This window comes from Malaya genurostris, chromosome 2 (assembly GCF_030247185.1).
Source record: "Malaya genurostris strain Urasoe2022 chromosome 2, Malgen_1.1, whole genome shotgun sequence".
Classification (NCBI taxonomy): domain Eukaryota; kingdom Metazoa; phylum Arthropoda; class Insecta; order Diptera; family Culicidae; genus Malaya; species Malaya genurostris.
In genome coordinates, this window is record NC_080571.1 from 326,420,771 (window position 1) to 326,448,120 (window position 27,350).

Consider the following 27,350-nt stretch of genomic DNA (forward strand, 5'->3'; position numbering starts at 1 on the left):
TTGGTTCTCGAACCAAATATTGCTAGTACCACGGGACTAGATCGGACTCCTTATGGGGCAAAACCGGGCTATAAAAAGTTGCACACAAAAACGAAGAACGAATACAATGGGGTGCTAAATCTCGAGGTACCTCAATGAGCGGAAAGAGAATGAAGCCATGTTCGAATGGATTTTGTGTTGATTTCAACCTTTCGTGTGACATAATCCTGCTCGCCGAAAACGTAGGTACTGTCTCAAAACTTGACGCTCTGCTGAACCGAATAATTTATGCTGAAACTGACTTTACAGTTGTTTTTTTTTTTTGTTTCAAATATAGAGGCTTTAACATCATAGGTCATTCGCCTCTTCGGACCAGAAAATCTTTCTGACCCTATGTGCGGGGTTGGGAATCGAACCCAGGCGGGCTGCGTGAAAGGCATCGACTATCCCATCACGCTACAACCGTCCCCTGTTTACAGTTGTTATTGAAGGCTATTTGATTGTTTTGCTATAATTAATGAGGGTTTTGCTTGCATTTACAATTAATTTTGTTTGATTAGGTGATATGAAATAATATAGAAATATAAATATTATTACTGCTTGTTTACGTATCGGCTACAGTGTTGCCATATTTACAGATTTTTTAATAACTTTCTTTGCTGAGAAAAAGATATTAATTTAATTTACATTTTTAGGGTCGGACTTAGATTTGGAATAAACGTGAAAAATGTTTTGATTTGTATCCTCTTTTGTCTTCAAACGAAAAGGTACAAATCGCTTTATTAAAGAATGTTTAAATTGTAAATATGTCTCTGGCATAGGAGATAGTAATACATTTTTGTCAACCTTTTCCACCTCAAAGTATTCGTAGCCATATAACACTTTTATCGATGGATCAATAGTAAAATCATCAGACTTTTTTTTCATTTGGAAAATATAACTTAATAAATCTAGTTATTGTATTTCAATAACATTCCTACAGTCAGTGTTGGTGATTGCCGAAAATTTTACAGAAGCTGCTCGAATCCGGTAGAAGATGCTACAAGAACTCGAGTCTCTCAATGCATGAACCGCGAGAGAATTTTTCTACATTTCTTCGCTCCACTTCATACTCTGAGTATTCACGGCCCTTGACAAAAATTGCAGTCTGATAATGATTGGTGCTGTGTGAAATTTACTAAGAGAGAAGTCGGCAATTATCGCAGAAAATCGAATCGATGATTCGACTTGATGATTCTCGTACTAGGTTGCAATATTTCAGAACCCATTGTGAAGCATTCACGTACATTGTCATAGACACAACATATACAAAGGTTATATGCACATAGTTAGAATAAGCGGCAATAGTAAAATGATTCTATCGCAATTATCCACTGCCCATACAGAATTGGATCAGAGAGAATCCCCACAGCAGCGAGCTAACCTTTGATTCTCAGACAGGTCATCGAGAGAAATTCGCTCTCGCACTGGTGTCTATTCTATGTTAAATGAACCAATTGGGTTTTTTGTTGCTGCGATGATATCCGTCTCTCTTTGATGGCACTGATTGAATCGTGTGAAGAGTTGGTAGTGAGCGTTCTTTGATACGATAAAAGCCATCCCTGCCTACAGTTTTATTCTCATTCCTGATTTGATGACAAAACACGAAATATCTCTTTCATATTGAACGCAAAGTCGAGCCCATTGTTGACATATTACAGGATAGCAACACTTCGTCCTCCTCGTAAAAGTAAACACACTTTCGAATTAACGCTAATTTAACATATCCTTTTTGGTTACACAGCTGCCAATATCAATATTTATTACAAATGAGGTTGAAAACAGTTAAACATTTTCTGAAAATTTTCATTTTCGTTGGTGAGTTGCCAATGTTCAAGATTTATCTGTCATATGCCAGATTCTGCTCATTTCAGCACACGCTCTAACAACCCAGATCTTTTGTCAGATTTTGTAGATTTCACCTTATTTTCAAATTTCCTGCTCTATTTCGAATAAATCGTTTCAGAATGTTCCATAAGCAGGAAAACAGAAATATATGTATCCGAAAAGACCAATGTGTAATTACAAAGTTTCGCCCAAGTAAAGCTCTACGTCTTTGTAGGGTTTCAAGTTGCCATGCACGAGATCTTAATTTACTGACGAGTCAAATACGAAATCTAAAGAAATAAATGTAACTTTTTTGTTAACAGAGATAATGTCAGATTTTGTTCAACTTTTTCTTCTAGAAAGACCAGATTTTCTAACTTAGCACTTGCCATCACCGTAGATAACTGACGTCTGTCTGTCACATGAAAGCGCGTTTACAAAACCAACCCTGGGATCCACTTCTTTCCAAAGAAATGCGGAAGAACGTTTCACTAGGATTGAATCAAGCTTATAGGCGAATTGACATTGAAACAATCTGAAAATGGCTGCGGTAAAGTAGGAAATAGAAATTCGTCGCATCGTGTTTACAAATAATTCACTCATTTAGGGGTTAGCCAAATTTTGTGCTAGGGCACATAACCGTTTTTATTATTTTTACGTTTCGTCTTTGACTCATCAGTGCAGAGCAGTTCAAATTGAACTGCTTAGTGCTAAACTCGGCAGTTCAATTTGAACCGCTAAGCAGACGTAAAGTTTTTGCTACTTACAGAACACTTTTGGTTTTGCAACGGAGTGCAATGTCTTTTCTGACGTGCCGAACGAAAACGTGTTTTCGACACTGCCGAGTTTAGCACTAAGCAGTTCAATTTGAACTGCTCTGCACTGATGAGTCATGTGTCCTAGCACAAAATTTGGCTAACCCCTAAATGACCAAACCTGCATCGGCCAGAAATAGTCGAAAACACGTTTTCGTTCGGCACGTCAGAAAAGACATTGCACTCCGTTGCAAAACCAAAAGTGTTCTGTAAGTAGCAGAAACTTTACGTCTGCTTAGCGGTTCAAATTGAACTGCCGAGTTTAGCACTAAGCAGTTCAATTTGAACTGCTCTGCACTGATGAGTCAAAGACGAAACGTAAGAATAATAAATAATTCACGTTTTCCACCAATTCCTGAGTATTAAGCTTAAGCGAAAAGTATGAATGATTGAATGTAAATTTTTACAATCGCTCACTCAATTGAGTGCAAAGAATGTCTAAACATCTGAGGAAGAATTGGACTTCATATCTTCATTCAGCATTTGTCGATCTTTCATCTTCACACAATTCATCGAAGTGTATTCTCATTTTCTTCAAGTGTTCATTTCGGAAATTCATTGTAACGCACCAGTAGGCATTGAGTTGTATCGTAGATTCGTTTGCAGTTCAATTTTACAAAGTTTCCACCTGTAAGAGCATATGCAATATCATAATAAACAATTGTGTTTTGGCAGTAATTATCATGAACTAAGTTTTACGCCACATTTTTCTTTACTTATGCCTAACCCTCGTATATGTTTTTTGACAAAAAAAAAAACAGTACATTTGACGTCAAAATCAAGGAAATACAGTACATAGACTTTGAAAAAGCAGTACTTTTTACAGTACCCATTTTTCTTAAAATAGAGAATAAAAAATAAATTTGATCAGCATCTTACGAGGAAAACAGATTGAAAACATGACGTGCGAATACAACTATGTAATAGGGATGTCCGATACCGAGTCGATACTTTGAGCTATCGATACTTTCTTTCAATAATCGGGTATTTTTGGTATCGATATCGCATCAGAGCGATACTGTTAGTATCGATACTTTTAATCTCGATACTTACAGTATCGCAACGGATTGAAGTCAACTCCCATTACGAAGGAACATTCGGGTCAGAAAAACTATCTAACCCTAGGTACGGGGTTGGGAATCGAACCCAGGAGGGCTGCGTGAAAGGCATCACGCTATATCCGTTCCCAATGGAACATTTTTATTTCTTCGGTTTCGACGAAGCACCAAGCTAGCGCATGCATTGGTATGATGTGGACTAGCCGTCGTCGAAATTCGTTCTCGACAATCTCACTTCGTCCCACAAGTGCGCTAAAAGAGAGTACAATGTAAGAAAACCATCATACCCTCAGATAATTCAATCATTTCTATTTTTCACACTCATTGAACTCTGTTTCAGTGCGCCTAATAGCGATGGAATAATAGCAATAGGAATTGGCCTTTAGTGTAGTATTTGTGTATCGACATATAGGCATGTTTCTACACAGCAAAAAAGAATTGTAACAATCTCGGTGTGATTATCAATTGATGTGAAAAAAATTTAGACGTACTGAACATCAAACGCAATAATTTTCTGTTTTCAAGAAATATTGCAGAGAAATCTCACGTTATTACATCGAAACAACGTATTGAGTACATTACATCACCTTAACTGAAGACTGTATATGATTCTGATATAAAATTATGCATCTTTTCATGTAATATTACAACCTTTAGAACGACACCAAGATTGTTGTGATATTATATCGCAGCAATTTTGATGTAATATCACAAATGTCTTGGTGTCGTTCTGAAGGTTGTAATATTACACGAAAAGTGGCACAATTTCCTATCAGAATGGTCTAAATATCCAGTCAAGCTGATGTATACTACATAATACGTTGTTTTGATGTAATAACGTGTGATTTATCTGCAATATTTCTTGAAAACAAAACATTATTGCATTTGCTGTTCAGTACGTTTAATTCTTTTTCACATCGATTGATTGTTACAATTTTTTTTCTGGTGTAGAAACACCTTTTTGTACATCATAAAATAACGCCACAGTCGAAAATTTTATTTTATTTTGAAATGATTGCTGCTCAAGTATCAATTGATACTTACAGGTATCATTACTTTGCCTTCCGAGCACCATCCCTACTATGTAATGAAAACCGTGAAAAAGCCACCGCAGAGACGGGACTCGAACCCGCAAGTTAGTTCCTATCCGTGTAAATCATTTTGCCAATTAAACTATCCTGCATGTGAAATACTCGAAAGAACAGCCTGATTGAACAAAAGAGCCGTGCATAAATCAGTGTGCTCGGACGTTCATTTGTAGTCATTTCTCTATAGCAAACCCTCCACCCGTTGTTTCAGCCTGTCGTGTTTTTTCGTGTGTTCCACATGCAGAGTAGCTTAATTGACAAAACGATTTCCCCGGATAGAAGCTAGCTACAGGTTCGGAACCCGTCTCTGAGGTAACGTTTTCACGGTTTTCATCACACAGTTGTATTCGCATATCAGTTTTTATTTTGTTTTCCTCGTCAAATACTGAACAAAATGTAAAACTAGCTCAATACGGATCTAGGACTAAACAAATCGGTTAAAGCCAATAATTATCAAATGAGACGTGGATATTTTTGATGATGATTTTGATTTAGTGTATATTTTCTTTTTGGTTGAGAAATTTTCCTTTTTTATCATCAACATGTCGCCAAATTGTTATGACGCGCCCTGAACAAGAATGATTAATGAACAAATTGTTGTTTACATGTACTTACGTTCACATTCATATTTGCTACGTGTTTGCACTGTTCTTTCTGACGTTTTGTACTGTCACAAATTGAAATTTGATTCGTTAACGATTTAAAATTCTGTATAAATTTTTAGTGTGACAAATACAGTACATTTCAGTGTGAAAAGTACAAATTAAAATACAGTACACTTGAGCGTAAAAAAACAGTTCGCAGTATTTGGGTCCAAAACACAGTACAATACCGTAAAATACAGTACGGATACATCAAGAGTTACTTATGCCACAAACTTAACTTATTTGTGCTTCCAGTTAATCATATCTCAGATTTCGTCTTTTAAAAATAGCAGCGATTCGCTACTTGCATATGCTCGCGAATCAATGGAAATTAATATAAATTTATGACTCTCTTTTAAAAATGCAAAAACAAACACATACTTGTTGACCCGGATAAGCACAGAGAACGTAGGCAGTATTCATCAAGTGACCAAAAAACACCGGCATCTTGCCCCATGGCTAAAGGCAATTTTTGATTAGATTAGTCGGTCTGTTCGCTTCTTCGAAAACGCAAACAAACGGCAAGAAAGTAACGAAAATGTGGATTTATTTGGCACTGGTTGTCATTTTGTTAACCGTATACCGGATACGGGATCGATATAGTTACTGGAAGAAACGCGGTGTGCCCTTTCTCAAGGGAAGTTTTCCCCTTGGTAACCTTCAAGGAATATTTGGACAGCACTGGAGTCTTCTTACTAAGGATTGCTATGATAAGCTCAAACACTCTTCCAGAAAACTAGGCGGAATCTATTTCTTCTTTAAACCCGTTGCGTTGGCGCTGGATCTTGATTTCGTGAAGGATGTTCTTATAAAGGACTTTCAACACTTCCATGATCGCGGATTGTATAACAACGAAAAGGATGATCCTCTGATGGCACATCTGGTGACGCTGGAAGGAAATAAATGGAAAACTCTGCGGCACAAACTCACTCCGACTTTCACATCGGGAAAGATGAAAATGATGTTTCCAGTTGTCACCTCGGTGGCCGAACATTTCCAGCAATCGTTGGAAGCTGCGGTAGCTACGGGACAGGAAATCGAAGTGAAAGATTTTCTGGCTCGCTATACGACGGATGTCATTGGAACCTGCGCATTCGGATTGGAATGCAACAGTTTAGCCGATCCGAAGGCGAAATTTCGTGAGATGGGGCGTTCTATATTTCAGCCAAACCCAGTACTTTTGATGAAATTGTTATTCGGCTTAATGTTCGGTGAGTTAGCTAAAAGAATGCATATGCGGCTCATCGAGAATGACGTCAGTGATTTCTTCATGAATGCCGTGAAGGAGACTGTTCAGCACAGAGAGGAAAATAAAATAGTGCGTAATGACTTTATGGATTTGTTGATAAAGCTTAAAAATGCCGAACCAATTGAAGATGAAAATAATACTCAGCTGGGTCAACTAACGTTTAACGAAGTAGCGGCACAAGCATTTGTATTTTTCGTGGCTGGATTTGAAACTTCGTCTACCGCAATGACTTTCTGCTTGTACGAGTTAGCGCGAAATCAGGAGCTTCAAGAGAGGGCCCGGCAGAGCGTGTTGGATTCACTCGAATCGCATGGTTCCATGACGTATGAAGCCATTTACGACATGAAATACGTTGAAAACTGTATCAACGGTAAGTAATGTCATGTTTCTCAACAGCTGTTTTTTACTTTTGTTGTTGCTTCATTTGCAGAATCACTGCGCAAATATCCTCCACTCTCTAATATTTTCCGCAGTGTGAGTAACAATTATAAGGTGGAAGGAACCGACATAGTGCTGGAAAAGGGTTGTCGTCTATTAGTACCCGTATTCGCGATCCATCATGATCCTGAACTGTATCCAGACCCGGATAAGTATGACCCGGACCGATTCCATCCGGATCAGGTTTCCCGGCGACATCCGATGGCATTTCTTCCTTTCGGAGATGGACCACGTAGCTGCATTGGGCTGCGTTTTGGTATGATGCAGGCCCTGGTAGGCATGGCTTGTGTACTGCAGAGATTCCGATTTAAGATTGCTCACTCGAAGGGTGATCCGTTGGTTCTCGACCCGTCCAATTTTATAACGACTCCGAGGGGTGGAGTGTGGTTACAGTTTGAGAAGATATAACGACTGTTTACAGTACCAAAATAAATTGTAAAACGATAATTTTATATCTTGCAAAAGAAATATAAGATAAGGACGAAAAAAATGCAAATCACTCAATGGCTGAAGTTGATAATCTCAATATCAAATGCATGTCCGGTGCCTCGGTCAAATGAGGTTTACCCGTAGATATGAATAAATAATAAAAAAAAGATCTATGTTATACAATTCACTCTATTGTGTGTGTGTGCTTAACCTATTCCAAGACGCACTGTCTGACAGCGATTAACATAAACATGACGTTTCCATGTGTTTTGTTTTTATATTCAAATAACTAAGGTCCGGAACTCAGGGAGATGTTAACTCAATCGAATGCCGATGACGCATGTCGTATACAGAGCAAATTGAGTGCACAGAGATCTCCGTTTCAACTTCCAGTCCCGTCTCAATGCAATATTTGCACCAAATGGATTGAAACATTATAGAACGACTTTCTATCCAAGCATTCGACGCGTATTTAGTTTACGTTCTCAGTTTTGTATAAACAATCAACATTTTCCGACCACATTAATATTACAATTTGCTTCCAATGTCCTATTTCTTTCCAATCGTATCCATACTTTTCATCACCGGAACTATCCAATTGCACTGTTGGGACATAATATAATATTACCCACATGTACATACTTTTCTTTAAGACGATCTTACATCAAACACAAATAATAAGAATAGAAAGATTATTTATAAGCATTAAGTTACTTCTACTCATAAGACGTGTTTTGCTGTATGCGTCGAGTTATTTAAAGATGGGATGAAAAATGATGATTTGTAAATAAAACAAGGAACATTTTCATGAAAAACAAGTAGGCAAAAAGTTTGTGTAAATTGAAACCAATTTAATACCATTACTTGAAGCGTTTTTAATAATTTTCTCGTTTCAAACGAGTTATTGCATACAAACCCATTCGCATCATCACATTCGGCTACTGATGCAGGAGTCGATAGCATCCAGTCGACGCTGTTCATTTTATCAAATGTCCTTCACGGAGAGGCATAAAATAGAAATTTATGAGTACTTAGTTATCTCACATTTTGATGACCTTAGACCTAGAGACTGACTTTTTTCCTTTACCTCCAATTTCAAGAGTGTGTTTCTATAAGTGACGATATGAACAGGAGAAAACACTTTGAAACTATTCAGTAAGCTCTTCTAGTTTGCAGAATTCAATTCCAAGAGAGAGTGGTCAACTTTTTGACATAGAACATCACATCGACTTTTTAGAGATGGGAAAACTGATTTAAGGAAACTTTAATTTAAATGAAGTGTCTTACAATCCTATATGAATCCTGACTTCATCGAGAGTCATCTTCCGACTTTACAAATATATAGTGATACGTGTTGAACATTCCGATTCGTTTTTAGGTGTGACGAAATATCATCTCAGTTGCGGTCAAAAACGTGAAAACGAAGCTAACAATGATTTTCCAAAGATAACCAGGACGATTCTAACAAATGTAAGAATGGTTTAAAATGAGAGGTCTTATGGGTAACATTTAAAGTGCTCCAACATTTAAAGTGTCATATATGTTTTGTTTTCTTATAGTCTTCGATTAGAATTAGCCTATCACTACACACTTATGCAAGGATGGCTTTTACCGTATCAAAGAATGCTCACTAGCAACTCTTCACACGATTCAATCAGTCCCATCAAAGAGAGACGGATATCATCGCAGCAACAAAAAACCGGCATGGTTTATTTAACATAGAATAGACACCAGTGCGAGAGCGAATTTCTCTCGATGACCTGTCTGAGAATCAAAGGTTAGCTCGCTGCTGTGGGGATTCTCTATGAAGCAACAAACGGTCGCTTATTCTCGTTTCGCGATCCGATTCTGTATGGGCAGTGAATAATTGCGATAGAATTATTTTACTATGGCCGCTTATTCTAACTATGTGCATATTAACCTTTGTACAATAAGTTGTGTCTATGGAAATGTATGTGAATGCTTCACACAAGGGTTCTGAAATATTGCAACCTTGTATGAGAATTGTTGAATCATCGATTCGATTTTCTGCGATAATTGTCAACTTGTGATTCTCAATTTCACACAGCACCAATCATTATCAGACTGCAAGTTTTTTTTAGGGCCGTGAAATACTCAGAGTATGTAAGTGGAGCGAAGAAATGTAAAAAAAATTCTCTCGCGGTTCATGCATTGAGAGACTCGAATTCTTGTAGCATCTTCTACCGGATTGAAAATGTGGTGGAAATATCGAGCAGCTTCTGTCAAATTTTCGCAATCACCAACACTGCACTTATGTCAACTTAATTATATTTTCAATTCAATCGATGATGTACACTTTTGAAACGGTAATAACGAACGTCCATGGTATTGTTGTGACCATTCCCAAGTAGCAATTAAAACTTGTTATAATTTTCATGTTTCACAATTGCTTCAGATCGGATCTTTTTGTTAGATATGTTAGACAGTTGATTCAACACGTTTAAGTAAGGGATGTAAAATTCATTCATATTACTGCTTGTGAAAAAAACTCAAAAATCTGAATGGATTAAGTTCCATATCCGGTTTTTCAACTGACTGCACGACAAGATCATTTGAGGAGTTTCAATTCCGGTTTCCAATTAGCAAATAGTTTACTATTACTGCTATGAAACATATGATACAATAAACTTGTTGCACATCATACAAGAAAAGTGCGCTTTTCCAATTGCATAATCGTTGCGAGACGCGGTTATAAATTCAATACCAGAACAATGTTTGCTGCTTGGGTTGTTATATCATAGGGCTTTCGATGTTATTACGTAGTAAATCAAAAACAAAGAGCCGTTGAAGAAATACTCGTCCATATTACAGAGTATGTTGATAGATGAGAGTAATTTTAACTCCGTATTCCTGAACACTGCTTAATAGTGTAATGTGGACATTCTAAAGATAATGCACATCGTTAAAATCTCTAGTGTTGCGTATGATTACTCCCAAAACTGTATAAGCATTCGCAGTAACAAAAAAATTGAAAGCAGTTCCGATCACATATGTTTAAGACTCTCTCAATAACCATTTGTAGATTAAATAACCACTACAATCCATGAGGCTGGTGAGGATATGATATATTTTGAGATCAGCATACATTACTTCAAATAACAAGAATTTACTGCATAGATCATCCACGAATAGCATGACAGAAAGTGGCCTTAAGTGGCACCCTTGTATCGACTTCATAAGAACAGAAAGAGTCTTCTTAACTTGATGCAAGGTAATACTATTCCATTTTGATGTTCATATTATTTACTTTGGTAATTCCTGGTTTCAGGTACCAGAAATAGCGGTAATAAACTACAAAATGAAACTTTCGTCGTGATGCTCTTGTGTAGCGGTGCATTGTGTCGAAAAAACGATTTTTCGGTCTGCAACTGCTTCAAGAGTGTACACTAATACTTGCATTTTTTCTTTCCTTTTTCGAGGTATACCATCTCAATCCCAGAGAACCGACTTCATACCCTAGGCCGCTTCGGATCACTCGTGCCAACTAAAGTGAACAGTTACTAACCGAACCAAACGTCCAACCGAATCGGCATCTGCCCAGTCAAACATGCTTCCGAAGATCGCTCACGTTTGGCGTTTTGCACAATCGATGAACTTGTACGATTTCGGTGACAGAGATTATAAATGTCATTTTCATTGATTAAAAATAAACGAAAATGACGAGAAATAAATGTCACAGTCAACGATACAAGCGGAACAGTAGTTACAAAATTGTGATCTTTCTTCCAATTTGCCCTGCAAATCGTATACTGTGCAGTGTCAATATTCCACCGAAACTTTGAGAATCGATAATGACAGAAAGCGATTCACAATGATTTTTAACTGTTGGCGCTAGAATCTATACTAGTTTTGGTTTCCAAAATAGTTCTGGAGTGTAATTACTTCGATTCATCATATTTTAGACACTTTTTATAGCCAAACGTCACAGATTTTCACTATATCGATGAAATAATGAGAATTGAAATTATACTGATTCTCCCTGCAGACGAAAGTTTCGTGTCGTCTTGTCAAAGAGAAAAGAGTGATGATGGCTTTGATACTCTCTTTGTTTTGCAATGAGACACGAAAATGCTGCCTCATTCTTCGTTTATTTTGGGCGCGATCATCTACGAATGAGAGAGCGAAAAAACTAATATGAGGTTGTTAGATTCAGGGCCGGTGAAAGAGGTGGGTACGGTGAGTAGTACTACCCACCCGAATATTCCAAAGGTGGGTAATTACCCACCTGAAATTTCTAACGAAAAATAATAGTAATATTAGTATCATTTATAACAATAAAAATATTTTTATTGTAACTGAAAATAATAAATAAAATCAAAATTATAAAATACTAGTACTCAAGGTAGAGCAAGGATGTGAAGACATACAACAATAAGGTGAGGCGTGACAATGATCATTTGAGCAAGCAGAAATCTTTTAGTGATTTAACTTTTACCTTCAACCAAATGGGTCGAGTTTAAGCATCTCATTCATGGAAATCACTCGAGTCTCTGGTATGCCGGAAAGTACCGAAAAAGGTCTTTTACCATTTACTTTACGAACCGGTAAAAGAAAAGTCACCAGAAGTTGTCAGTTTCTACTTGCGACAGCATTCTTATACACATTGAGTTTTTCACTGTATAGATATTTTTCTCAATCTCTATACAGCTAGTTGAACGTCAGAATGGAAGATTTGTTCGAACTATTGCTTATGTCCCCAGAGTCACAGCGTGCTAGCTGTTTAGCCTAGGTTGTAAGCAATATTCAGTAGCGCTGCACTCACCGCTACCTGATGAAAACCCATCATGCTATTTTTACTTTTTCACTATTAGAGATAGTGAAGAATTAATTGTGTACGAGAATGCAGCCGCAAGTAGAAAGTAACAGCTTCTGATAACTATTCTTTTGTCGATTCGGATAGTAAGTGGCAAAAGACCTTTATCGGTATTTTCCGGCATACCAGAGACTCGAGTGATTTGCATTGATGAGATGCTTAAGATCAACTCCTCTTGCAAAAGTTAAGTTAGTAAAAGATTTCTGCTCGCTAAAATCAACCTTGTCACGTCTTACCTTTCCATTCTTTATCTTCACATAAATAAAATCACTCAAAATCTTTTGACGTAGGATTGCGACTTTGTTTTCTATACAGAGGTACAAATTCAAAATATAGAAGTAAAAGTGGTTAGGTTTGGAACATCTACAACTCAACCACGAACAATGTCTAATTCTCCTGTTTTTCAAACCATTGTCATTCCTCTAATTGATATAACGGTTTCGTATACATAAGTTCACGGTTTCCATAAGATTTCTGCTCTTCAATGAGTGCGTTCGCATTTGAGAAAATTACTCACAGTAACTTCAGTGTCGAATCGACTTGCACTCTGTGCGGTTCGTTACTGCCGTAGATAAGGTTGCTTCCACATCGTCCAAAAAGTTCAGGAACTAACTAGGAAAACGAAATTTCTTGAGCAGAGTTTCTTTATTTATTATCTAAATTTTTTATATCATACTTATAGAATGATTTATCCATGGCCTTAAAATAGGCTTCAGTTGCGGCGATGACTCTCTCAGATCATCAAGTGACAAGTAGTCGCTGTGGGCTAGATTATTGAGAATAAGAAGAACAGGAGGGGGGGGGGGGGTGAAGAAACAGATCGGTGCCCAATACGTTCAATTTGACCATTATTTTCATTGACTTGTGGCACGGTGCATTGTCTTGGTTAAAGATGATTTTTTCTGCTTCATATGAGACCGTTTTTTACGATTCCATACTTCAAACGCATTAATAACTAAAAACTTTTGTTGGTACTTCCTTTTCAAGATTGTCGACGTTAATTATACCTCGAGCATCTTAAAACTGACGTCATACGTGTTGCAGCCACCTGTTGCGTTTTCCCCGTCTAAATGTTGAAACAACTCCGGAGAAAAAAGATAGATCCATGTTTCGTCCACTGTTTCATATCAACGCAAGAAATCCTTTTTATTGCGACTAAAAAGTGCCGACCAGCTTCCGGATTGTTGATGCGTTGTTGCTTTTGATAGGTTGAGAGCGAACGAGGCATCTATTTGTAAAAGACTTTTTTCATGCCCAGATTTTTGCATACGATCATAAAAGCACTTCCAGTTCAGTCGAACTTTGATTTTGTGTTCATCCATCACGATTATCAGCACTTGCTCACATTTTTTCCGGATGACTGCTCAATTTGGTCACATTAAAATCAGAATACCACAAATCTTCGTTTTTAATCTAAGTGCGGGCAACACTTCTTAAACCATTGCTGGACTTGCCCGGTTTTTCCTTATAGGAAGCAATGTTTTATCAATGAACAGAATTCGTTATTTTTTAGTTTCAAAAAGTAACATCACTTATATATCGGTAAGTTTAGTGTTTGTGGTGCTATTGACGTGAAAACACTTGTCTTCTGAACGATGATGATAGTTTGACATTACAAACGTCATCTCAGTCGGTCCCGGGACTTTTTTAACAATGTGCTATGCACATCAGCGGCTGGATTCGTTTTATGCGCCGTTCGATTCGCCCGGGTTTGCGGTTTAATGCATACGGCGCTGGTCTTATAAACCAGTTGTCATATGTTCGAGCCCCGACCTGGAATGATTCATAGTGTCATTAGGATCGTAGTACTAGCCATGAAATGATTCTGTATGCTAAGAATCGGCTGCGAAGTCTGTTGAAACAGAAAAGCCAAATTCCACAGAAGGAATGTAATGCCAAGACCTTGCTTTCGATTCATGCGAGACATCTTTCAACATCAACCCCAACCAACTAAACGATCAGGGTAACCAAAATTCTCAAAGAAATAATTTAGAACATTTGCAAACACAAATAAGTTTATACGGAACCTAGAAGACTGCTGACTTAATATTCCAAACAAATATTGGCAGATATTTTGTAGTTTGATATTGTATTTAACCCTTAAATGCGCAATTTTGTTTTACAACAAAATATCGAAAACGCTTCAAGCTTCGAATTTACGCGTCTCATGCAAAGTTTTATCGAAACAAAATATTATTTAGAAATCTACTAAATAATACTTGAAAATAGTGGGTTGTTCTCCCTGGTACGAAAAATTACCCACCTGGGCTTAGCATGTTTCACCGGCTCTGGTTGGATTGGATTCCTTCATTGAGAATACGTGACCATTTTAAGCTCTGATCGATGACTTTACATACGTATAAGGAAGTGTATATGCAAAATAGAATAGAAGGAAGTGTATATGAAAAATAGAAATTGTTCGCTGTGACAAAACCTGTGACAAACAATAGGGCCGGAGATATGTCATTCCAAATTATGAGGCGCTCGATTCGAGACCGGAAATGTTGTTTGGTTGAACAAAAACCACCAACTTTGCACCTATGCTTCGGAGAATAATATACTCTATGACACTTTAATATTCGGTTAAAATTGACTTCAAGACTTCACTCGTTTCATTGAATATCTTGTAACATACATGCTAATGACTGTCCCTGTATGGCTGATAATCGTGAGAGTGATGATTTATTATCATGTGTGAGTTTAATTAACACATTGTTATTGTGATTTTGAACGGGATGAAATTTTCTTTATATTTTGCGGTGATATTTAATAGTATGAAAATATCGTAAAACCGATCAGAAGAGATTATGCTGTCCCAATATCACCATCAGGAAATTGAACGATATTCGTAATCATTTTTCACGTTTTTCAATGTGAACGATAATTACTGACGATTATTATCGATGATGGAGCTGAATTTTTGCCCATATCTTTAGAAAGGCAAAAGAATTTAGAAAAGCGAAACCGACTTTCGAACAGAGCCTCGGAGCCCCCTAGTGTTACAGAGCATTCGACTCTGCCCGACGAGATCGAAAAATGTGTATATCTGTATGTCCACTTTTCGGAGATAACTGAACCGATTTCAACAAGCTTAGGTTCGTTTGAAAGCTACTTTTGGGTTGTGAATCAAGTTCGAAGCTATGGCTGTCACTTCCGCTTCCGGGGATATATAAGAGTATAAGTGACGTAACCGACAAAACGCGTTGTTTATTAGTTTGGTTACGCTGATTTACACTTCTCGTGCATTTTTAATAAGGATTATATGTTTCCATTTGACCTCAATAAAAGATACGATGCATATGATTCATATGATAAATTTAGAGAATATAAATAAGATCAATTTAAGTATAGTTGACAGTTTTCGAGCTACACAGATAAAAATATTTTGTGAATTTACATTTATTTTCATGCACATATTTGGAGCAGGCAATTGAATGGAAATTTACATTACAAAACGAAGCGGTTTGTAAATATACAGTCTTGTTCAATGAAAAACTAAATGAATTTTAATGTAATTTTACATCAAACACAGTTTTAAATCAGATTTTCGTTTCAATTGATGTCTATTTCATAGTACTATCGGTTTACATATCGTGTAAGTTTCATCTTTTCTTTCTGTGTACAATGATTTGGAAGAAATGCATGCAGAAATACATTCGTTTTTTAAATCAGTATGGAGACGAATTTGTCTCTCCATCTTCCAAAACTTGTGATTTTACATCTTATAAGATGCACATAAATGAAGCGTAGTATTTTACACAAATTTTTATTCAAGAACATGTAAAATTGTGTGATTTGAAAATTACATGACTTGAATTCGAACAAAATAAGAAACAAAAGATCGATAGCGCGACTTGAACCGAGAAACATTATATCACAAGCAAATCGGTTACTCGACTGAACCACAAAGTTCATATCTATTCATTGAATAATTGATACAGTGGCACTTGGTAGCCGAGTGCAAATTACACTCGGAGCGTGTAAAATTCTGTGCGAGTGTAATGTTGCGTCATTTGAAAAATTAAGTAGTTGTGAATTGTATCGTTTGTAGAAGTCTGTCACTTGTAAAATTCATAATTTTTTTCTGCGATATGATTTTTTCGAAACGGGTGTAAACGAAGTAAGCTAGTATGGACATCAACTATCAAAACCAATTTTTTTTCAGATTTCAGACACGATCGTCATGTTTCGATCCATTGGATATCGAAATAATTCTTTGCCTCCAAAAACTATGTTTTGAGAAATATAGTATTAAGAACTCGGTTAAAAATAAGCGGTCATTAAATCAACATTACAAAAGTTTTCCGGTAAAATTTATTAATTATAAAATATATGCAAATTCATTAATTACAAAATATATAAGAGTTAAAATTATCGCATCATTAGTTGAACCCGAGTCACAATCGTAAATTATTACAACTCGCACCTCGCTAACGCCCAGCATCTTATCGCTGAAGCGAAGTAACCACCACTTTATAGCATCACGCTTGTTATAGAAACTGTCCTGTGTTTATAATCGTTCATGTCTGGAGAGAAATGTGTTGGTACAATCGACTACTGGCAATTGAATTCAGCGAAGTAAGATCGAACCGGTCTTGGCGCATCATTAGTGTGCACAAATCTACCGAAGTGTAAAGTTTAATTGCCATGGCGTTGCTGGAGCTCGTGTGGATCGTGGTCGCGATACTGCTGGTGTCGTATCTATGGATCAAAAAGAGGTTCGGATTTTGGAAAGAGCGGAACATCGAATATATCGAGCCGGAATTCCCGTACGGTAATTTCAAGACTCTCGGAAAGGTGGAACACCTTGCGCCGATCACCAGACGACATTACGACTACTTCAAGCAGAAGGGAGTACCGTATGGAGGCGTTTTCATGTTGACCTCGCCCTTGTTGTACATTATGGATCTAAAACTTATCAAAACAATACTGGTAAAGGACTTCAATTACTTTCCCAATCGCGGTGTTTACTTCAACGAAAAGGACGATCCACTATCGGCACATATATTTGCGATCGAAGGGCAAAAGTGGAAAACTTTGCGGAATAAATTATCTCCTACGTTTACGAGTGGAAAAATCAAATTGACCTTCCCGTTAGTGGTGGAAGTGTGCCAACGATTCTGCGAACACCTTAGCGAAGTCGTTCAAACATCGAACGACGTTGAAATGCACGATTTGCTCTCCCGGTACACGATTGATGTGATTGGAACGTGCGCTTTCGGGATCGAGTGCAACAGTTTCCGGGATCCGGATAACGAATTCCGAAAATATGGAAAGTTGGCATTCGACAAGTTGCCCCATTCACCGTTGGTTGTGTATTTGATGAAAGCTTTCCGAAAATATGCAAATGCCCTCGGGATGAAGCAACTCCACGAGGATGTTACTTTGTTTTTCTCCAAAGTGGTGAGGGATACAATTGATTATCGTGAAAAAAATCACGTCGTTAGAAATGATTTCATGGATCTCTTGTTGAAACTGAAGAATACTGGACGACTGGAGGAAGCTGGAGAAGAAATCGGGAAGCTTTCGTTTGCCGAAATAGCAGCTCAAGCTTTTATATTCTTCACAGCCGGGTACGACACCTCATCAACGGCCATGACATACACTCTGTACGAATTGGCACTCAATCAGAAGGCTCAAGAGAAGGCTCGCAAATGCGTATTAGATATTTTTACTACGAACAATGGCAATCTCTCGTACGAATCTGTCTCCAATATGGGTTATCTAGATCAGTGTATCAATGGTACTGTTCTATCTCCTGATGTGTCTATCTTTTCAGACATTTATTCGCTTATCTCTATTTGTTTCTCTAGAAACTCTTCGTAAACATCCCCCGGTGGCCATACTGGAACGCAACGCAGATAAGGATTATCGCATTCCCAACAGTGACCTGGTCATCCAGAAGGGTCGCAAGATTATGATTCCAACGTACGCAATGCACCACGATCCCGAGCATTTCCCTGATCCGGAAGCATACAACCCAGACCGTTTCTCACCGGAAGAGGTTGCCAAACGCGATCCCTACTGCTTCTTGCCCTTTGGCGAAGGTCCACGAATCTGCATTGGGATGCGTTTCGGACAGATACAGGCCCGCGTTGGATTGGCCACTCTTCTGAGAAGCTTCCGGTTTTCTGTTTGTGATAAAACACAAATTCCAGTTCGGTATTCGAGAACCAACTTCATTCTGGGTCCAGCCAATGGCGTCTGGTTGAAGGTAGAGAGACTGTAAATATTTTGGACTAGACAGATTATTGATTGCTTGGCTAGACGAGTTCATTTATTGTTATTCTTAAGTCAATATAGTTCACACTAAAAACATGTATTCTGTTGACCATGTCGATCCAAGTCAATCAATACTAGTATATCAAATGCATAAACCAATAATTAAACCAATGATATTATTACTGTACAATAAAGAGCATTCAGTAGACTAATTGAAAATAGCTGTTGGAATATTAGTGAAGATTATTGCTGTATTGAAACTGGGAAAATCATTCTACGAACAAAACGCATTTCGGCCGGTTGCCATTTTATACATACGGAAATTACTGAACATGACACTTCATTTAAATTTATAAACATAAAGCGTAGTTCATTTAATCATTTATTTGAGGAGTTTTAAATCAGTACCGATAAAAAAGAGGGTTGTGTGGAGGTATTGAATAAAATATCTTTTGGAAAAGTATGGTCCGGAGTCCGGACTCGAAATTTGAGCATCTTCCCAAAATCGTGGAATAGCTTTACAACTTGGGTGTGATGAACACAACTAACCAATTGCGCAGTATAGTTTAATTGTATTCTTACCACGTGTTCTCATATCACAAGCAAGCACTAAAATGCAATATACAATATATTATCTTATCAACCATCAATTTATAATATTTTCTGTCATTATCATATAATTTCAACGGACAAACAATACATACCAGGCGTGCCAGTTAATAATGCGGAATTTTATCAAGAGATGTCTTTGCAAACAGGGATTACCGTCATAATTATTGGAGACAGAATTGCAGGGATTGCTGAACGAAAACAATAACCGAATTCAAAAATAGACGGTTTAACGTTAGTTGCCTAGACATTCAGGATCGTCTTTTTCTTGAGACAGATTCAGAAGGTGAGCAAATGGGTTCCTCGTGAGTTTGAGAGGGGAAGTTTACTGAGAGCACAGAGGGGAAGTTTACTGTTAAAACGAACCGTATCAGTATCTTATAAACCGAAGCAATTTTTTCACTCGTGAATGATCAAAAAGCTTTTCATAAGTAAAATTTTATCTCTTATGTTTCATTTTCTTGGGGTTTCTCAACAATCCAAGCGTAAGTATTGATAACTGCATAACGTTACATAACACGTTTCCTTTACAAAAACCTGTTTGATATGGGATATCTCGATCTTGACTGGGTTGGAAGGAAACAAACCGAATGAATGGATACTATAAAAGTAATATACCAGAGCTTGATTGTGGTATGTAAATAATTGGAATTTTTTAACCTTAAATAATTGGAATTGTTAAAAAAAATGAAACGAAGAAAAATTGTAGCAAATACATCAAAACCATTTTAAAAGAAATCATTCTACGCTTCAAACCGAAATAAAGTGTAAGATTTTAGTAAACAAAAGCGAAAATTCAAATACTTATCATTCTTAGTTATTATGCTAATACTACAAATATGACCTACATCTAAAGTTAATTAATTTTAAACTGATTTTGCAAGTTAAATTTACTCTGAAATTGTTTGTCAATATATTGACCACAACGGTTAGGTAAAGTATTTGTTATTTCTAACAAAATATTAAAAAAAAATTAACGATAAAAAACAAATATTTTGTTTTTTTTTTTATTTTCAAGCAACAATATTCGCTCTATAAGGTCCACTAGAAGATTGATAGTACCTATTAGCTCTCTCCGGACAGTACCAGCCTGGATGCCGTGTGGAATCCGGCGGAAAATAATGAACCAAGAATAGCTCCACTGAGTTACTGCTTCCATGTCGTAAAAGGCGACAATTGCAGGAGTTTCTTTTTCCTTTCAGTTATTAGATATTCTCAATGTTTCACTTCTGATTACTCTATTTTACTGAAATTTTTCATTCAACCTATCAATTTCCGTCTAGATTCGGGGAAAAGTTTTATTTGGAATGTTTTCTTCTTCCATGTTATTGATTGTCCTTCAGGATTGTAAATTGAATGATAAAAATCAACTAATGCGCAAATCCGTTTATATTACAAAGTTAATAACAGACATAACATATATCGGTAAAATGAATACATATTAAAAATACACTTGATATTAATATTTCAATATTCAACAATAAATTAATATTGCAAATTTTTCTTCAGTTTCCTCGAATAAGAGCTGTGAATCAAGACTTCCCAGGACTTCAATATAGGATATTGTTGAAACGTTCACTCGGGAAGTCAATGCATCCGTGCATCTTGAAACCGGAACATACTGAGTCGCGCTCGAATCCTATCAATACTGAAATTTTTACTAACAAATATCCTCCTCCCGTGACACTTGTGGAGTGCGCAGTAGTATATACGACCTCTAGTAACAACAAATGTTGGACTAACATCCCTTCCCATTCCTTAGACGATCTACGTTTGTGTCTGCCCGGCGCCGGTACTGATCAATGAATTCTGGGATTACCAGAAGATGTACATTGAAGGATGATTCACCAGTCCCAGGTCGAATCATCTAGGAACTTCCTGAACAATTTCAGCTAATCCCGATCAGTAACGGAGTAGCAACCAGGGGTGGTCGCTCAAGCTCAAGCTCAAGCGACAATATTCGCTCTATACTACAGGGTGATTTTTTAAGAGCTTGAGAACTTTTTTAAACAATAAAACGCATAAAATTTGCAAAATCTCATCGGTTCTTTATTTTAAACGTTAGATTGGTACATGACATTTACTTTTTGAAGATAATTTCATTTAAATGTTGACCGCGGCTGCGTCTTAGGTGGTCCATTCGGAAAGTCCAATTTTGGGCAACTTTTTCGAGCATTTCGGCCGGAATAGCCCGAATTTCTTCGGAAATGTTGTCTTCCAAAGCTGGAATAGTTACTGGCTTATTTCTGTAGACTTTAGACTTGACGTAGCCCCACAAAAAATAGTCTAAAGGCGTCAAATCGCATGATCTTGGTGGCCAACTTACCGGTCCATTTCTTGAGATGAATTGTTCTCCGAAGTTTTCCCTCAAAATGGCCATAGAATCGCGAGCTGTGTGGCATGTAGCGCCATCTTGTTGGAACCACATGTCAACCAAGTTCAGTTCTTCCATTTTTGGCAACAAAAAGTTTGTTAGCATCGAACGATAGCGATCGCCATTCACTGTAACGTTGCGTCCAACAGCATCTTTGAAAAAATACGGTCCAATGATTCCACCAGCGTACAAACCACACCAAACAGTGCATTTTTCGGGATGCATGGGCAGTTCTTGAACGGCTTCTGGTTGCTCTTCACTCCAAATGCGGCAATTTTGCTTATTTACGTAGCCATTCAACCAGAAATGAGCCTCATCGCTGAACAAAATTTGTCGATAAAAAAGCGGATTTTCTGCCAACTTTTCTAGGGCCCATTCACTGATTTGCAAGCGTTGCTCGTTAGTAAGTCTATTCATGATGAAATGTCAGAGCATACTGAGCAAATAATAATGCATGAAAATCATAACCTCAAAAAATCTGAGCAAATACTAATGCATGAAAATCCTAACCTCAAAAAAATCACCTTTTATATATACGCTATTTTCAGGGTGACGAGTGAATTGCCGATTTAAATTTTCCCTTTTTTCATTGCCTTGGCTTCGCCCAATTTCTAACAATGTTATATCAGACAAAAAAATTCAAATTCTCATGCAACGAAATTCAATTAAAAACATTAGTTGTGCATATATCTAAAATTTAGCAAAACCTTTCGGCCAGTACAACTGGCTCTTCTACAACAATTAGTCTATAAACATTGGATACATCCGTCATGTCATTCCATTTTTGAAGTTCAGCATGTTCACGATTTCAATGCGTTGATGAGCAAATGAAATGAAGCAAAAACGCAACAAGATATCGAACTATTTTTTTTCCTAATATGATTCTAAATGCTAAGCATCTCTCGTGGAGTTATCAGAAAGTACGAGTTCTTCATGATGAACGCTGGTTTTTAACCAATTTATTTCTAAATTGCCCAACTAATTTATTTTCTATGAGAAATCCTTCTACAATTGATCAAGTTGTAGAAGATCTATTTCACATTTGCATTGAACTGATTTTGATTCAGATCATCTAAAAAAAATCCTTGGTATTACATTCCTGTAGTGGAATTTGACCTTCTGTTTCAACAGACTTCGCAGCCGATTCAGAGTGTACAGAACCAGTGCATGGCTGGTGCTACGATTCTACTGACACTACGAATCCTTCCAGGTCGGGGCTCGAACATACGACAACTGGTTTGTAAGACCAGCGCCCTATGCATTGAACCGCCATCCCGGGTTCAGATCATCTACCATTCATTCTAACATTCAGGATTAAGCAATGTGTAATTCACTTAGTTATATATTCCAAAGCTCAAACTAAATTCTATTCTACTTAATCTGCTTCAATATCTACGTTCTTGTGATCCTACTATTGAATAGTTGAGGACCTTTAAAAGAGAATTAAACATAGATTCACTGAACAAATCAATCCATCATATTCATAATCTTTCTATGATTCTATACCCTGCAAACGGTGGATAAGATCAAAGTTGACAACTTTTCCAATTTTGTGAGTCCTATTGACATCTCGCAGAAATACAGGGAGCTCCATCTTTTATGTCGGTATGTAAACATTGAATAACATGGAGAAAAAACAACCGATTTATATAAGTGATGTGTTTTCATTCAGTTTGGTTCCTTACAATTTTTTGGACTAGTTTCTGAATGCAATATCACTTAGTCCATCTTTATTAGCAATTACAAAATGACTATCTCGGATGTTATAGCGTCGATTTCCGCACGAATGCTTGCCTTGAGTTCGTCAATACCTTGAGGCTGGTTGGTGTGAACCTTGTTTTTCACGTTCACCGATATGTACGTTGAGTTAACACAATGGAACGACTGTTTTTGATGTGAAGTGTCACTATTTCATCGCATTGTTTCGGTATGTAGCGATCCATGGTAAAAATTGTACAAAAATTGACGTCTCTAAACATATCTGATATAATTGTGAAAGTTATTCAGCGTTTACATACCGACATAAAAGATGGAGTACCCTGTATGAGCATAAAACAAGTATTGTCTCAAGATGATCGTCATTAGCAAGCTTAAAAACATGAAGGCTTGAATTTTGTTAAAAAAATTTTCGATGTTATCAACCTTGATACTTTGCCAAGTGTGTTGAATATTTATTCTAAAACCTAATAAATTCAATCAGGCGCGTACCCAGATAAAAATTTCGGGAGGTGTTTTCATAATATACCGAAAATCAGACACTTTTGAAAATTGAAAAAAAAACATAAAAACTGAGTTTTTACCCAAGTCATCTCTACCGCGTCATTTCCAAGCGGGTTTACAAAGTCAATCCATGAATCGAAATAATAGCAGGTTTATAATATATTTTAGCTGTCCGGTTTAATCACGTGTCCGGTCTAGGCTCCCTTCATAATTTCATGAGTTTCGGGGGAGTGGAAGGGGGGTGGTTGAGCCCCTAAACATCTCTTCCCTGTATACGCGCCTGAATCCAACAGAATAATCCAAAATATGTTTATTTTTAAGATGAGCTTTCATTATGCTGTTCTTGATAACAGCTAAGAAAGTTCTGAAGCTTTCTGATAGATTTAAAACTGCTGTCAAACTCTAAAAAATCCAGTTTCCAATGTATTTTCAACATAGAACCTGTATGTATTAATAAGTTGATTCAACACTTTGACTGATGATTCGGTATTGTCTTTTACTTTTCTCTTGTTGAATAAAAAATCATGATGCTAACTATTGTGACTCATATTTTGGCGAGCAATATTTTTCCCGGTTTTTCACTAGAATTGCCGGCTTTTTCCCAGTTTTTCCCGGTAAAACTTCCCGATTTTTTCCGCATTTACCGCCCACTTGCCACCCTGATTATATTTCTTTTGTAACTATTTCAATTAAATAAATCGTTGTGTGAGATTCAGTAAGCCAAGGGAATGTCCTTATCGACTGTTACCAACTTACCGGAAAATTATAAACAATATGAGAACAGTTTTAAAAAATAGAATGAAAATTACATGTAATTCTAAAGCAATCACCTCTCTTCTACAACGATGCAGGAAAGCGTGATCGTTCATACGCATAAGCATATCGATAGTACGATATTTAAACATTCATGTACTAAAATTAATAATCAAATAGTCACCCACACTTACGTGTCAGCTGTCAAAATATGTTAGAAGTTCTAGCTAGAAATGGTCAATAAGATAGTAAGCCCTAACAACGCAATCGCATGAAAATGCTATTGAAAATTGTAGGAACATAGGATTATGTTCCGCATCGCAAAACAGCACCAAGGTTTGCCTGTTTTGCTGCGCATACACACCAATCTGTATTCGGATGTTTTCGTGCTCGCGCGAATACAGGAATATTTAATGAATGGTGTGAGTGCAGTGACGATTGAAGATAGCATTGCCGTTCGACATTGTTTACATGGTGGTGCCTAGGCACAAACTCTTTGACTTTGCGGTTCATTGTACACAACCACATCCAAAATCTAATCTTCCCTATTCACGCTATTCACATACTTGTGCACCACTAGATTTCCGTTCAGTTCGGTATGTTTACAAACAGTAGTAGTAATCTGTCATTGCAAGCGGCGTTACACGCAGTTTTTGATTGCCCAATGATAGGGGAGCCACACTGAGTTTGACTGACAGAATTCAATCGCCGAATCCAAAAAAGTGCTTCATAAGCAGGTATGACTCAATTCGAATATCTTATCTCTAGTGGGCAATCGCTGCCTGAGATGTATATGACTTACAATATAAAAGCAAATGTCATTTTACAGTGTTCATCTCGTCGCGATGGATCTCTTCCTGTTGTTCGCCGCTGTCGCGTTGTTGGTAGCTTACGGCTACTACCGTCTAAGAAAACTACTCACATTCTGGGCCGATCGAAATGTGCCACACAATCCTGTAAACTTCAAACGAAATCTGGATCCAACGATTCACATGGGTCGAAAACTGCAGCAGTATTATCACCAGTTTAAGGGGCAGTATCCCTTTGCCGGTCACTATTTCTTCATCAAACCGGTTGCTCTCGCCATCGACCTGGAACTGCTCAAGTGTATTTTCGTAAAGGATTTCCAATATTTTCACGATCGGGGCACGTACTACAACGAAAAGGATGATCCGCTGTCGGCTCATCTGTTCAACCTGCAGGGCACAAAGTGGCGCAATCTTCGAATGAAGATATCGCCCACATTCACTTCGGGTAAGATGAAAATGATGTACCCTGCGATGATTAAAGCCGGCAAACAGTTCAGTGATTACATGCAAGAGAAAGTTTTAGTGGAAAGTGAATTTGAACTGAAAGATTTGCTTGCTCGATTTACGACGGATGTTATCGGAATTTGTGCCTTCGGGATCGAATGCAACTCGATGAAGGATCCAAACGCACAGTTCAGACAGATGGGACGGCGGCACTTTGAAGATCCTCGGAGCCGCTTAAAGGATATCATGTGTATGGTTGCTCCGGGACTTTCACGATTCCTGGGCTTGAAGCAAATTATTCCGGAACTTTCAGACTTTTTCATGAATGTTGTTAGAGAGACTGTCGATTACCGGGTGAAGAACAATGTCAACCGAAATGATTTCATGGACATGTTGATCGCTATGATGAAGAGCGAAAGTTCGGATCTAGGCCCACTAACGTTCAATGAAATAGCAGCACAAGCGTTTGTATTTTTTGTCGCCGGGTTCGAAACATCGTCTACCACCATGACCTGGGCACTGTACGAGCTCTCGATTAATCCGGATATTCAAAAGAAAGGCAGACAGTGCGTTCAGGAGATACTCAGCAAGTATAACGGAGAACTGACGTACGAAGCAATCATGGAGATGTCTTATATTGATCAAATAATACAGGGTAATTATTTATTGTTGTTTTAATTAAACATTCCTAAACAAGAGTTTGATACACTTTCAGAAACCTTGCGTAAATATCCACCAGTTCCGGTACACTTCCGTGTCGTCTCCAAGGACTACTTGGTACCGGGTACCGACACTACCTTACCGGCTGGTACCAGCGTCATGATTCCGGTGTATGCCGTTCATCACGATCCGGAGATATTTCCAGATCCACAGAAATTCGATCCGGATCGTTTTACGGCTGATGCGATTGCTCAGCGCCACCCGTACGCATGGACACCGTTCGGAGAGGGACCTCGAATTTGTGTCGGTATGCGTTTCGGTTTGATGCAAGCCCGAATCGGACTGGCTCTACTGCTGAAAAGTTTCCGCTTTAGCAGCGGAGAGAAATCAACCGTTCCGCTGGATATTACCCCGAAAAGTTTCATTCTGGCACCTGCGGAAGGTCTTTGGCTAAAAGTGGAGAAGATTTAAGTATGTTGAAACTTTTACTAGTGGTGCAACGAAAAAACTCGCTGGTTCAAAGTTATTCTAGCCATATAGTCATACCATCAACGTTCCTTATTTTAAGACTAATTCATTTTTACCAATACTACTATACGAATGTTCTTCTAAATAAGTAATAAATGATGCCATATGAAGTTTGTGATTGTTGGTATTGCATGATGCGCACGAATATTTCCAGGATTACACGAAGGTTTTAAAGGAAAGGGGGCATAATAATAAAATAAAAATAGTCTATCTAGTTGGTAAAAGTGCAATGAACACTTACTACATTTGATCAACGGAACTCATAACTCTTATTATGTCTCACATTCTATATCAATAAGTCACTCTTGCGATTCACATATGACCAGGCCCG

At 37.6% G+C, this 27,350-nt stretch overlaps 2 protein-coding genes across 2 annotated transcripts; both read left to right on the forward strand.

The window, feature by feature from the left end:
* Window positions 1-5,948: 5,948 nt before the first annotated feature.
* LOC131429332 (uncharacterized) lies at window positions 5,949-27,129 on the forward strand. The gene is made up of 6 exons (XM_058593400.1): window positions 5,949-7,069; window positions 7,130-7,542; window positions 17,198-18,143; window positions 18,214-18,625; window positions 25,408-26,486; window positions 26,547-27,129. Exons 1-6 carry the CDS (start codon window positions 5,989-5,991, stop codon window positions 26,960-26,962), a joined length of 4,347 nt encoding a protein of 1,448 aa, XP_058449383.1. The 5' UTR covers window positions 5,949-5,988; the 3' UTR covers window positions 26,963-27,129.
* On the forward strand, window positions 16,997-18,841 carry LOC131431433 (cytochrome P450 6a8-like). The gene is made up of 2 exons (XM_058597144.1): window positions 16,997-18,143; window positions 18,214-18,841. Exons 1-2 carry the CDS (start codon window positions 17,048-17,050, stop codon window positions 18,627-18,629), a joined length of 1,512 nt encoding a protein of 503 aa, XP_058453127.1. The 5' UTR covers window positions 16,997-17,047; the 3' UTR covers window positions 18,630-18,841.
* Window positions 27,130-27,350: the final 221 nt, after the last annotated feature.

Bases quoted from the DNA above. Each gene is read 5' to 3' on its own strand.
- LOC131429332 (XM_058593400.1), top strand. From the start codon at position 5,989: ATGTGGATTTATTTGGCACTGGTTGTCATTTTGTTAACCGTATACCGG. The intron at 7,543-17,197 runs TAACGACTGTTT...ACTCTCGGAAAG, and splicing joins GGTTACAGTTTGAGAAGATA to GTGGAACACCTTGCGCCGAT. The intron at 18,144-18,213 runs GTACTGTTCTAT...TTGTTTCTCTAG, and splicing joins TCTAGATCAGTGTATCAATG to AAACTCTTCGTAAACATCCC.
- LOC131431433 (XM_058597144.1), top strand. From the start codon at position 17,048: ATGGCGTTGCTGGAGCTCGTGTGGATCGTGGTCGCGATACTGCTGGTG. The intron at 18,144-18,213 runs GTACTGTTCTAT...TTGTTTCTCTAG, and splicing joins TCTAGATCAGTGTATCAATG to AAACTCTTCGTAAACATCCC.